This window comes from Lutra lutra, chromosome 3, assembly GCF_902655055.1.
Source record: "Lutra lutra chromosome 3, mLutLut1.2, whole genome shotgun sequence".
Classification (NCBI taxonomy): Eukaryota; Metazoa; Chordata; class Mammalia; order Carnivora; family Mustelidae; genus Lutra; species Lutra lutra.
This window is the reverse complement of record NC_062280.1, coordinates 125274434-125286455: the sequence shown is the minus strand read 5'-3', so window position 1 is coordinate 125286455 and position 12022 is coordinate 125274434. Positions and strand designations below refer to the sequence as shown.

General features: G+C 52.9%; 1 protein-coding gene across 1 annotated transcript; it reads right to left on the bottom strand.

The window, feature by feature from the left end:
- Window positions 1-2804: 2804 nt before the first annotated feature.
- Window positions 2805-9296, bottom strand: PDX1 (pancreatic and duodenal homeobox 1). The gene is made up of 2 exons (XM_047723008.1): window positions 8749-9296; window positions 2805-4408 (listed from the first exon to the last, which is right to left on the bottom strand). The coding sequence occupies exons 1-2, from the start codon at window positions 9146-9148 to the stop codon at window positions 3963-3965; spliced, it is 846 nt and encodes a 281-aa protein (XP_047578964.1). The 5' UTR covers window positions 9149-9296; the 3' UTR covers window positions 2805-3962.
- Window positions 9297-12022: the final 2726 nt, after the last annotated feature.

Below are 12022 nucleotides of genomic sequence, written 5' to 3'. Positions count from 1 at the left end.
GCGGGGAGCGCTCATCTCGGCTCCACCAGCGCGCATGGCGCTCCACCCACGCTGGGTCGTAGATTCCGGAGGTGCGGGGCATGGCAGGCCTTGTGGCTCCCCCTTGGATGATCATCCGGCTTGGACCGGAGTGGAGGTGCAGGCGGACGCTCCTGGGATTGCTTGTCTGCGCGGTGAACAGAGGCCCCGCGGTCCTGTGGTCGTGTCGCCCGACCCGCATGCACTTGCGCGAGGGAAGTGAGTGCGGAGTTCCCGTAGCGCATCTTCCCAGCCGAGAACAATTTTCCCGAGAGCTTTCGAAGGCTACCGGTGTCTCTTCCTTCCCGGAGAGAAGCTTGCCCAGCCGCAAGAGCAGAGGGAGGCTGACAGCGTTACGGGAGAGGCAGGTACCAGGGTCATCTGAGGAGTTCTGGGACCTGGAGATCCCTTGATTGGCAAAAAGAGGCCCTTCTCAAGGCCCCGCCGGCTGTTTTGTTTTGTTTAATGGGCTCCTGGGAGATCTCAATTTTACCGGCCCCCTCGCTCCGGAGACTAGGCTCTGTGCGTGGGTTTGGGCTTGGGGCTCCAAGTGCCCCCGCCACTCGGGCCCACGGTTCGCCTGCATTTGGCCGACGGTGGCCACTCAGAATTGGAGGTTCGCCGTGAGCCCTACGTGGTTCGCCCTGTGGGGCCTGACCTAGCCCAGAGAGGCCAAAAGAGTTGGTGACAAAGTCCTCCGCCCCGTCTCCGCCGCTCCGGTGAAGTACCCAGTGGCTCTCTCGACCCGGGAGCTCGTCCTTCGTTCTTCCTCTTTTTCAGGCTCATCTGGCCGGCTGGGCTCCGCTCTGTGCTGTCTCCTTGGGTCTCCGTGGAAGGCTGGCCTTTACTGACAACATCAGCTCACCTCTGCCACTGCCACCATCCTCACTCGACCGCGGATACTGGCAACGAGGCGCCAGGCTCCGTAATAAACACTTCAAAGACATCATCCCAAATTATCCCGGTTTGAGCCCATATTATGGAAGAGGACACAGATCATTAAGTGATTAGCTCAAGAAGCCCCTAAATTTCCTGGATTGCATGCCGTGGGCGCAGGGACTTGAAAGCTGGAGCCCTTCTCCGTGGGAGGCTCTGCTCTGGCAGCAGGTCTCGGAGTCGCAGCTAAGCCGCGGAACTGCGCTCTCGGCGAAGCTTAGAGATCCGGAACCCGGTACTGAGCAGTTGGAGACCACACGCCTGACCCGGAGTCAGCACCTGCGCGGACACCTGCGCCCTCGGTCCCCCAAGCCCGCCCCAGGCGACTCACACTTCTCTTTGGGTTGGCGAACTCTTCAGCCCGCGCGGAGAGGCCACCGCGCAGTCGGTGTTTGGGATGCGAGCCTCAGAGAGGGAGGCTGGTTTGTTCTGGAGCCCTGGCACCGTCCTTGGCCTCCGAAGACGAGTCTCCGCGCCTCCACCAATGGGGTGGCTGCGCTTCGGCCAGCCCTCCCCACCCAGCATCAGCTTCCCTTGTGTAAAAGGAGGATAGTTTCACTTACCTAGGGATGGTTGCTGTGGGAAATCAGAAGAGTTTATTTATGAGGAAGTCAAAAAACTAGGAAGTGTTAAGGCTCACTGGTTGTATGAACAAGTCACATTAACAGCGACAGCGTGGGGATTTGTCAAAGGAGAGGGGCTTTAGGGCTGGCAGGAGACCCAGCGGAATCTCTGCAGCAGCCACTCCTGGCTTGGTTCAGAAACAATGATGTCATAAAACAATGTGGAAGGATGGCTATTTCTAGATAGTGAATTAAACACTTTACAAGCAGGGCACCTGGGAGGCTCAGTCACTAAGCATCTGCCTTTGGCTCAGGTCATGATCCCAGGGTCCTGGGATCCAGCCCTGCATCAGACTCCCTGCTCCACAGGGAGCCTGCTTTTCCCTCTCCCATTCCCTCTGCTTGTATTCCCTCTCTCGCTGTGTGTCTCTGTCAAATAAATAAACAAAATCTTAAAAAAAAAAAAAAACCCAACACTTTACATGTGTTCTTTGGTTTCAATCTCACAACTCTGTGATGTAGTATTTACTTCCACTTTGCAGATAGGGAAATTGAGGCACAGGAATTTGAATAATTTTTATCAAGGCACTGGTTGGTATTTGAGGGACACAGATGTGAAGGCAGATTTGCTTGACTCCAGAGCCCAGTGGCAAAGCTGCAGGGCAAGGTCATCGTCTCCCCAGTGAGGTATCTCATTGATGAGAAAGTCCCCCTTTCTGGTGGATGGGGCTTCCTCTACTTGGGTGGGGCATTAGGACTCAGTTTCTTTCTCTCAAGAAACAAAAACAGCAAAACAAAAGCAAAACCAACGACAAAACAAGAACAAGCCCTGCCATCTCTTTGCAAAGACAGTAACAGTGACCGCTGGGAGCGAGGCAATGGCCTGCAAGGGTGGGAGCGCTCAAGTGGCGCCTTTCCGCGCAGCAGAGGGAGGAGCAGGGGGCCCCAAAGATCAGAAGCCAACTAAATCGGGGCCTCTTTGCCCCTAATACAAAACACTGCTGGCCTCTGGGCTCCTGGGGTGGAGACTCTTCTGAGGCAAATTGCCCCCTCTTCCCTGGTTAGTACCAAGCAAATAAATGCTGCTTTAATGAAAAAGAAGAAGAAGGAGGAGGAGGAGGGGGAGGGGGAAGGGGAAAAAGGAAGAAAGGAAGAAAGGAAGAAAGGAAGGAAGGAAGGAAGGAAGGAAGGAAGGAAGAAAGAAAGAAAGAAAGAAAGAAAGAAAGAAAGAAAGAAAGAAAGAAAAAGAAATGGAATCATTGTGTGGCAAGAAAATCTGATACAAAGTGAGGGAAATCAGTTTGCATTTCTTTTCCATGTCATCCATATTTATTAATTGTTTTCCACAAACATCAGCTGAACACAAGGCCCGGACCCTGAAACAAGCAACTGACGTGGAAATTACAGACCTGGTTGTAAAGAACTCTCAGGTAATTTTATAACTTTAAATAAAAATAACCAGCTTTCAAACTCCCCAACCACGTACATGTTCACCATTTCTAAAGGTGTAGGAATCATACCGTCTCTGTGAGTAGTTCCCAAGGTGGGTCAGGCCATGCTGCTCGCCTTTCATACAGCCTGTCCTGTCCTGAGACTAGCAACTAAATCCACAACCTAAAAAGAAAGCTCCAAATAGCTTCAGTTTAGTGATGGCTGGGTGTGTGGGGGGTATCTTTCCCCCCCAAATCCCTTGCTCTAGACTCATCTCCTAAGTGCCCTCTGGATGTACAGGGACTCTGGCAAGGCCTTTATATTCCAGCTCTGCTGTTGCCCAAGCCACCCTGGCAAGATGTCCTCTTCTTTGGAGGAAAGAGATGCAGACAGAAGGAGGTGAGCTGGTGAAGTATGAGGCTACGCTAAAAAGAATTTTTAAAAAGGAAAAGGAAGACAAAGGGAGGAGGAAGTGGAGGAGGAATTACTCTATTTCATGGGCATCAATTTCACTTTGAAACCTTAGAAGTTTCCTTTCAATTATTTCTAAGCTTTAAGGCGGAAGCCTGAGTAAAATTGGCTCTGTTTCAGGACAGATTAAAGCCCTCCATCTAGCCTGCTTGCAGTGTGTTGGGGAGCATTCCAGCTTGTAGTTTCTGAGGTCTTTTGAAGAGCTGGCTTCTCTAAAGAGGTCCATGGTTCTGGAGTGCTAGGACCTGCACAGCAGCAGCAGCAGATGTCGGCAGTCCAACAATATCACCGGAAGAGGCCCCAGATATTACAGAAAACCTTTCTTCTCCTTCCAGAAGGTCTGCCAGTGTCTCCCCAAGGCGCCCCAATTGGCACAGACGCCTGAGAACTCGAGTTCTCCCCTTCCATCCGGGTTGGCCAAGGCAGTTCCTGGCTCCTTGAACAGCCAGGGGGCCAGGGCTGGTTGTCCACACCCAGGGCCGACCACTGCTCCCCCTCTTTCCCAGTGGTTGAAGCCGCCTGGCCAGGAGGAGCCCCCATCTCTCATCGGGGTTCCTGAGGTCGCAGGGGCGCGACACTGGAGGGCTGTGGTGACGTGCTAAGGCCAGGCGGCAGGCGTCCTTCTCGGGTGGCGGCGGGGACAGCGGGCGGCACAGCACCACCGGGGGGCAGCGACGGCGGCAGCGCCAGCAGCTCCTCACCTGAGGTCACTGCACAGTCCTGCTCCGGGTCAGCATCTGTGCCACCCCCAGCCGCTGGCCCGCAGCTGCGCTTCTTGTCCTCCTCCTTTTTCCATTTCATGCGGCGGTTTTGGAACCAGATCTTGATGTGTCTCTCGGTCAAGTTCAGCATGACGGCCAGCTCCACCCTGCGGGGCCTCGAAATGTATTTATTGAACAGGAACTCCTTCTCCAGCTCCAGCAGCTGCGCACGCGTGTAGGCAGTACGTGTCCGTTTGTTTTCTTCTGGCTCTGCAACATAGGCGCCGCCTGTGGGCGACAGGGCACGTGAGTGTGGTCCCTGGACCCCTGGCCCCTCCTGCCCCAACCCCAAAGACGAACACTTCAGCCCCAATCCTGGGAGCCCTGGTCCTCCCAGGTACTCCTACCACCCAGCGCAACCTCCTATCCCAGAGCTCAGCCTGGGCTCCTGCAGCCCTTCTCTAGTAAAGGTTGCCTATTTTTTCTTTCTTTTCCTTTCCTTTTTTCCCCCCTCTTTTCTTAAGATTTTATTTATTTATTTGACAAAGGGAGAGCACAAGCAGGGGGAGCGTAAGAGGGAGAGGGAGAAGCAGGTTCCCCACCAAGCAGAGAGCCCGACTAAGGGCTCCATTTGAGGACCTTGGGATCATGACCTGAGCTGAAGGCAGACATTTAACCATCTGAGCCACCCAGGGGCCCAAGGTCACCTTTTCTTGGAGGTCAAAGCTGTGCATGCCCTCAGGCTCTCTCTGTGAGCAAGTCCTGGGCTCTGTCAACCAGTGACTTTTCAGTGGGTTCTCCTAGCAGTGTTTAGGTTGATGGTGATTTAAATGCACACACAATAGATATCTAAACCTACTGGATTGTACAAAGGCAACAAATGTATTTAATGTAAGAATTTTAAAAACCATAGCTTTCTAATGATGACCCACAGTAAGAATACATTTCAGATCACTACCTGGTTCGCACACTGACATAGAACTGACACAAAAAAAATTCAGGACATACGCAACTGATAAATTATTGAACACTAAAAAAAATTTCTGGACATAAAACCAACCTTTACCACATATTATACTATCTAATAGTAAACTACTGTTTACTATTATTAATATATATATAAATAGTACATAGTAATATATATAGTACATACTATATAGCAACTATATAAAATATATTAATAGTAAATTACTGTTTACTATTAATATTTAGATATATTTGCTATATACTATGTAATATATTCACTATTTACTATTAATATATCTTAATAATAGTAAAGAATAGTTTACTATTAGTATATTTTTAATAGGGGCTCCTGGGTGGCTCAGTGGGTTAAAGCCTCTGCCTTCAGCTCAGGTCTTGATCCCAGGGTCCTGGGATCCAGCCCCGCATCAGGCTCTCTGCTCAGCAGGGAGCCTGCTTCCCTTCCTCTCTCTCTGCCTACCTCTCTGCCTACTTGTGATCTCTGTCAAATAAATAAATAAAATCTTTAAAAATATATATATTTTAAATATATTATCATTAATATATATTTATATATTAAAATTTGTGTATTTGGTATAAACTATTGTTTACTATTAATAGATGTATTAATAGTAAATAGTAAATATATATAGTAAATACTAAATATATAAAATATTTTTATAAACTATTTTTACTATTTTGTTTTCTAAAAATATCTTGGCCCATGTAACTGATTTCACGATCAACTTATAAGTGCAACCCTCACTGTGAAAAACCTTGAGCTAATAAGAACGCTGAGCTTATGACATATATTGTCACATCTAACCATGCGTTATCTCTCTATATATATTGTCATAATCATCCCCAACTCAATAGCTGGTAAATTCTCTATAATTCTCTATAATTGTTTTCATCTCCGCTGGATCTCTGCCCTGGAGAAGAACGAAAACGATTCTGCACCCTGAGGAATGACCCTGTCAGCCCGGACATCTGCGTCCTGAGCTCCAAATGCTGAAAAGGTGAGCGGGGAGCCTCAGGGGTCGGGTTCCCACTGGCAACCAAGAGCTCTATGGAGGACGGGGTAGTGGTAGTCAAAGGCTCAGGCATTCCAGCTCTATACCCGGGTGGCAAGGAAGAAACCACTGGCCCGGCAAATTACCCAAATTACCGCTGCACACCTGCTGTTTGCCGCTGTGCTCCAGGCCTTGAGCTTTTTTGCTTTTTCTGCTTGGTACCGAATGCACCCTGTGGTCGAGTTAAGTTCTAACATTCTAGGAAGATGTCTAAATCTGCTTGTCTTAGGACAGAGTCTGGGATATTTCTCTTGTGACTGTTAGGAAAATTTAGGGAATTGAAAAGCTAGTACAGGTGTGTTTGGGTGGGAGGGTTTCCCCCCAGGCCAAAAGGAGGTGCCCAGAACCCAAGGCTGAGGCTTGGGTCGGAGTCAGCAGAAGAGTCCTGGGGAGCATCTCCAGAGGCTTACACTTCTAAGCTTTTCTGGGCACGGGAGAGAAGCAAGGGAGCCTTATAGGAAAGTTAAAAAGGCCCTCCGAGATTTTTAAATTCAATCCACAATCTCTAGGGGCTCTAGCCCTCTTCTGCTGGGGTCATGGAGGTGCTGTGAGCCACTGGGACAGGATCCACTACCCCAGGAGACCTCTACTCAGGACAAGTTGGCAGGGGATGGAGGCTGTTGGTGGTGGTATGGAGAAGATGTCAGGAGTCCCCACGTCTGCGCCCTTCGGTAAGGCGCAGGGTGAGGCTGGTTTAGGGACAAACCCGCTAGCGAGGCTTATGCGGTTCATTTTTTAGGTCGACGTTTTCAAAAGTTCCTATAGTTTTGTTGTTAGTATTCATATCTTTACTACGAATGGAAGCCCTTTGATCACGTTAGTCTCCTCAGGGGTTTGAAACCCCACTAGGAGTGGGCAGGCACGTTCGTGACGCTTGAAGCTCTGCTCGTTCCAGAGTTTTCGGGGAGGACTTCTAGGCCACAGGAGCACCCGACAGGCAGCGTCCAGGAAAGGGGGTTGGCCCCTTCCCCCTGGGCTGCACTTGTAGCAGGTCAGAGGGTTCTAGCAAAGGCCTCTGTTTTGACTCTGCAACCTGAGGTCAGCCTTTCGAGGTTCCCCCCATTCCGGGGCAAGGCCGCCAATTTTCCATCGGATTTTACAGTCTGGCTCCTTAGGTGTGCCCGAGCCCAAGCTCCACCAGAGCACGGTAGGGTGGGGAAGTTACCCGGCTTCAGAATGTTTCAGGTGGGGCCTCCCTAGGAGGGCCGGGAATGCCGGAAATGCGCGTCCCCAGCCCCCACCCTGGGTGGAGGGACCTGGTCCTCCCGCCTCCCAAGAATCCCGCATTTCCCAAGACTCCCCAGCCTCCGGCGGCGGCCGCGCGCGCGCCGCGTAAGTACGCAGAGGCGCCGGGCAGCGTCGGGTGCCCCTTTTCCCCGGGCTGCGCCCTACGTGGAGATGACTGCCGCCGAATTTGGCCCCGTCCTGACTCCACACCCGGCCTTTGCGAGAAAGTGAACTAGGGGGAGAGGCGAGCCCCGGGGACCCTGGGCGAGCCCGGACCCCACAAGGCTCGCCGGGCTGCACCGGGGGCAGACGGGACTCTGGGGTGGGGGGCGCGTCCCCTCCTGAGCCTCTTTCTCCTACCCCCCGACTACTGGAAGGAAGAGAAAAGTCAGCTACGCGCCATGCAGGTGTGACCACAAGTGGCCGCGGCACGGAAGCGATAACATTGTGTAGCGGTCGGAACCCGCGGCCAGCTCGCGGCGGGGAAGGGGCCTGGGGGTCGCTCCCCGCCTCAGCCTCCGGGCTCCCGGGACGACTTCGGTGACACGCCGGCGCCTAGGGCCACGGGGATCCAGTGCTCACGCCTCTCTGAACCGGCGGTGCAAGGAGGGTATCTCCTTCCTCAAACTTACTTGCTGGGAAGCAGCGTGGGGGAGACCCCTTGGAACGTTTCCGTGTGTTCAGAAGTGAACTAGCATCGCAGACGCCTCTCACAGCGGCTCGTCTCCCAGGCTGAGCAGCCAGGTCTTGGTTTTGCGGTGAGTACCCGTCCCCCCCCCACCCCGCGTCCCCTCACCTCCGGCCTCCCAACCCCGGGCTGCCGAACGCCTTTGCAAACTTAGCTGCAGTTTGTCTTCCCTGCCTTTCTGCATCCACGGGGTGCCTCCGAGACTGCCTGCACTCCTGTAATGAAGCCACCCAGGGCCAGAGGGGGCCCAGGACTCTAAAGGCGCGCCCAGGCCCGGGTCGGAAGCATCCCAGAGTCCTGCTCGGCTTCTCTGACGCTCACTCTGCGGAGTCCCGGCCAGGCGCATCCCCCAGAGGAGGAGGATCCAGAGGGTCTGAAGCCGGGAGCTCTGCCAGGCTTTAGCTTTCTGCGGGTGCGCAGCTGTTGAAGTTCAGTGTACAGGGAAAGAAGGGTTTAAGTTTCCAGGGGGAGAGCTGAGTGGAAAGGACGCTCCAAATGAGACCAGAAAGGCACTTCTGTAGGATGGCCTAGTTGGCTCCCTATGTAGTTTAGTCTGATCCAGGGTGCTCCATAGGGGCTGGGAACACGAACGGGTGGAGGGTCCTGGGGAGGTTTGGAGGTAGGGGCAGCCCGTTGGAAAGCGGGTATGGACAAAGGGGGTGGTGAGCCAGGCTTACCTGCCCACTGGCCTTTCCACGCGTGAGCCTTGGTGGACTTCATCCACGGGAAAGGCAGCTGGACGCGGCTGGGCTCCTCCAGGGCTCCTGGCTCAGCTCCGTCCGGGAAGGGCCCGGCGGGCTGGTGGGGGAGCGTGAGCTGAGCTGGGAGGTGGTGGAGGTGCGCCACCGCGGTGTCGTCGGCGAGGGGAGGCACCTCGTATGGGGAGATGTCGGGAGGGCTGCCCTGCTCCAGAGCGCCCAGGGTCCCCGGGAACGGGGGCGGCGGCGGCGGGGGCTGGCGGCCCATGTACAGGCACGCAGGGGGACTGGCACTGAACTCTGGCGCGGGGCCCCGCTGGAACGCGCACGGGTCCTTGTAAAGCTGCGTAGCTGCGTAGTACTGCTCCTCGCTGTTCATGGCTGCCTCCGGGTCTTGGACTCCAGCAGTGGGGAGCTGGAGCCGGGGAGTTGAAGCTGCGCAGCTCTCCCACTCTCGGCGCCACTCTTGCTCGCTTTGACAGCTCCGCTCTGCTCGGCGAGGGAACCCGCCACCGGCGGGGACTGTCGGGCCGGCCGCCGCGCCATAGGCTCCGCTGTGCCCCACGTGGCCCAGCCTGGGGCCATTATTGGCCTGGCGGACTGCCTTAAGAAGCGAGGCCCGGTGCCCAAGAGCACCTGCATTTGTTTCAATTTTCTCTTTCAGCTGAGTTTACCGCACGCACCTGTATGCGCAGCTGGCAGGGCTGTGTAAAGTGGAACACCCCTGAAAATATGAAGATTTACATTCAGTTATAGAAATATATTCTCATCATACTTTGATCTATTTTCCTTGTTCGATAATGTACATAATACATTAGTTTATTAATATAATTTATAAATATGCTTATGCCAAGGTTGTGTATTTAAATTTCTCTTTAACTGTTAGGGAATACGGTCAAAAAAGTTTACAGACCCGACCTCTATCGGTCCGAAGCAGCTGATCTTATTTTATTTATGAAATTTGTACACAATCACAGTGATGTCAGTGAGGTAACTACATAAAGATTCAGCATGTTGCATTTTTTAAAATCTGTGGCTGCTCGGGGGACTTCTGGAGTGTAAACTGTAATTTCAGAATCGTTCACAGTGGCTTTAAAAAATTTTTTTTAATCTGAAGGACATTATAATTTTGATTATGGGAAATTGGGGTTCATTTGGCCAACTCAGTGCAGTTTCCTAATGTGGCGGCTGTGGTGCGGGGAGAAGTAGCGTCACCTCTTGTGGCTGGGAGGAGGGGACGGGTTGACATGGGGTTTCCAGATCCGTAATGGCTTTCCAGGGATCCTGACACCCAGCCGGGATCTGTCAGCTGGAGAACCCTTACGCCAGCGTCGTACTGAAATAAGGCAGGTCCGAGAGAGGAGGGAAATGTTTAGAAAAGAATTAAAAACGCTGCGTTTTTCTGACAGCGTCAATCTGGGGCTTCCACTGGTTCGGTAACTTCTGGGTGTTCTGGGGCCCTCATTTAAATAGGACGATTAAATAGGACCAGACGATTCGGACAGACTATCTCCGGGTCGCGGTGGCACCCAAGCCCTGGCCTGGGCATGACCAACGCAGACGACCCGTTTGCCCAGGGCGTTCTGAGTGGCCTTGGACCAGGTCCTGCCAAAAGGACCACATTCCTCAAACCAACATGGAGGGTTTTAGGAAAACTGGACACATTTGCAGATAAGCCTTGGCAAGAGGGATGTGAACCACCAGGAATCATTAAGGGGAAATCACCGCAATCTGGCTTTGCCAAACCATAGACTACATCCAGCCCTTTACGAGGAAGATTTTAATATATTTTTTCCTTGTGGAAATATGGGATATTAAATGCATACGGTTTGAGTGCGCTACTCTGAAATACTCTTTTTTATTAAAAACCAAAAACCAGTTGGGAATTTGGACTTCTCCGCAAATTCCTTGCCTTGTGCGACGCAGGTGCGGTCTCAGCATTTGCGTTTAGAAGAGGGCTAAGCACCCAGTGGCCCGCTCCTGGGCGGCGACGTGCGCAGTCCCGGCCGTTTTGGTGCCCGCGCTCGCGACTGAGGGAAGCCGGTTAGGTGTGGGGAGTTCCGGCGATTTCTTCAGGGAAAAGGGCCACCTGCGGCCCTAGGGGCCGGGGAGAAAAATGCGGTGGGACGCGCGTACTTAATCTCTGAGCGTCGGCGTCAATGAATCCATTGTTGGCGGCGGCCGCGGAGGACCAGACGCTATCGCCGGGCCGCGAGTGACCGCATCGATCAGCAGGCAGGGCCGGAGGGGGGTTGCCCGGCCGCAGCGTGTTGACCCTCGGAGATAATCTGCCAAGTCGCCACGGGTTGACTTGGAGACGCGGTTATGAGCGGGCGGCGAGCTCCGCTTGGGACAAAGATCGGCCACCTTCCTCCCCCCTACTCTTCCCTTCTTCCCCTCCCCCCTCGGCAACTCCGGACTCAGTCCGCAGACTGCCCCCCTCCTCCCTCGCTCCCCGCCTCCCCGCCACCCCCGACCCAGAGTGTTTATTTTGCACTTCTCGTCTAATTGCACATTTCTGTAAATTGGTCTCCATTTCGATGCTTCATTTGCTCGCATTTAATATTTTTGCTCGGCCCTGCAGAAAGAAAAGAGGCGCTCAGCAGAAAGCAAATCCGCCTACCGCGCTCTCTGGTTAAAACAAAACAAAACAAAACAAAACAAAAAAACAAACAAACAAACAAAAAAACCCGGAGCCCGGGACTGAACAAAAACGTGGGGGAAGGGGCGGGGGTGCAGAAGGTGTTCCGTGGAGGTGCGTTCTCACTTTCACAATTAGCATTGTCTGCTGCTCACTACCTAAGCAAGTGACCCAGGAAACGAGTCAAACAGCCATTGATTATGGTGGGACAAAGCCAACAGGGTTTTTGGATTGGCTAATTATAACGTATAGCCATAGAAAACGCACCCCGCACAACCTTCCATTGAGCAAGAGCGTGTATTGTATTTCTGCTGTGGATATAGCTTGTGGTATCATAAAATCGCCAAATCCATTACAGGTGAAATGCGTTTCCGCTCTGAATCCCCGCTGACGCCTGCGCCCCTCTCACCTCCCACAGGCCCAGGAGCGATACTGAGCCATTAGGCGAGCGCCTTCCCGAGCCATTTAACAGCAGCTCTTATGGATAAATAAACAAAAAAGGCTGTAAACCAATTATAGTGTGGACAGTGAAAAAGTCGCTTATTAGCAGGACGTCCTGATAGCCCTCGCAGATACTGGAGGTCCTCGCTTGCCCTCTTCCCCCTTTCCCTT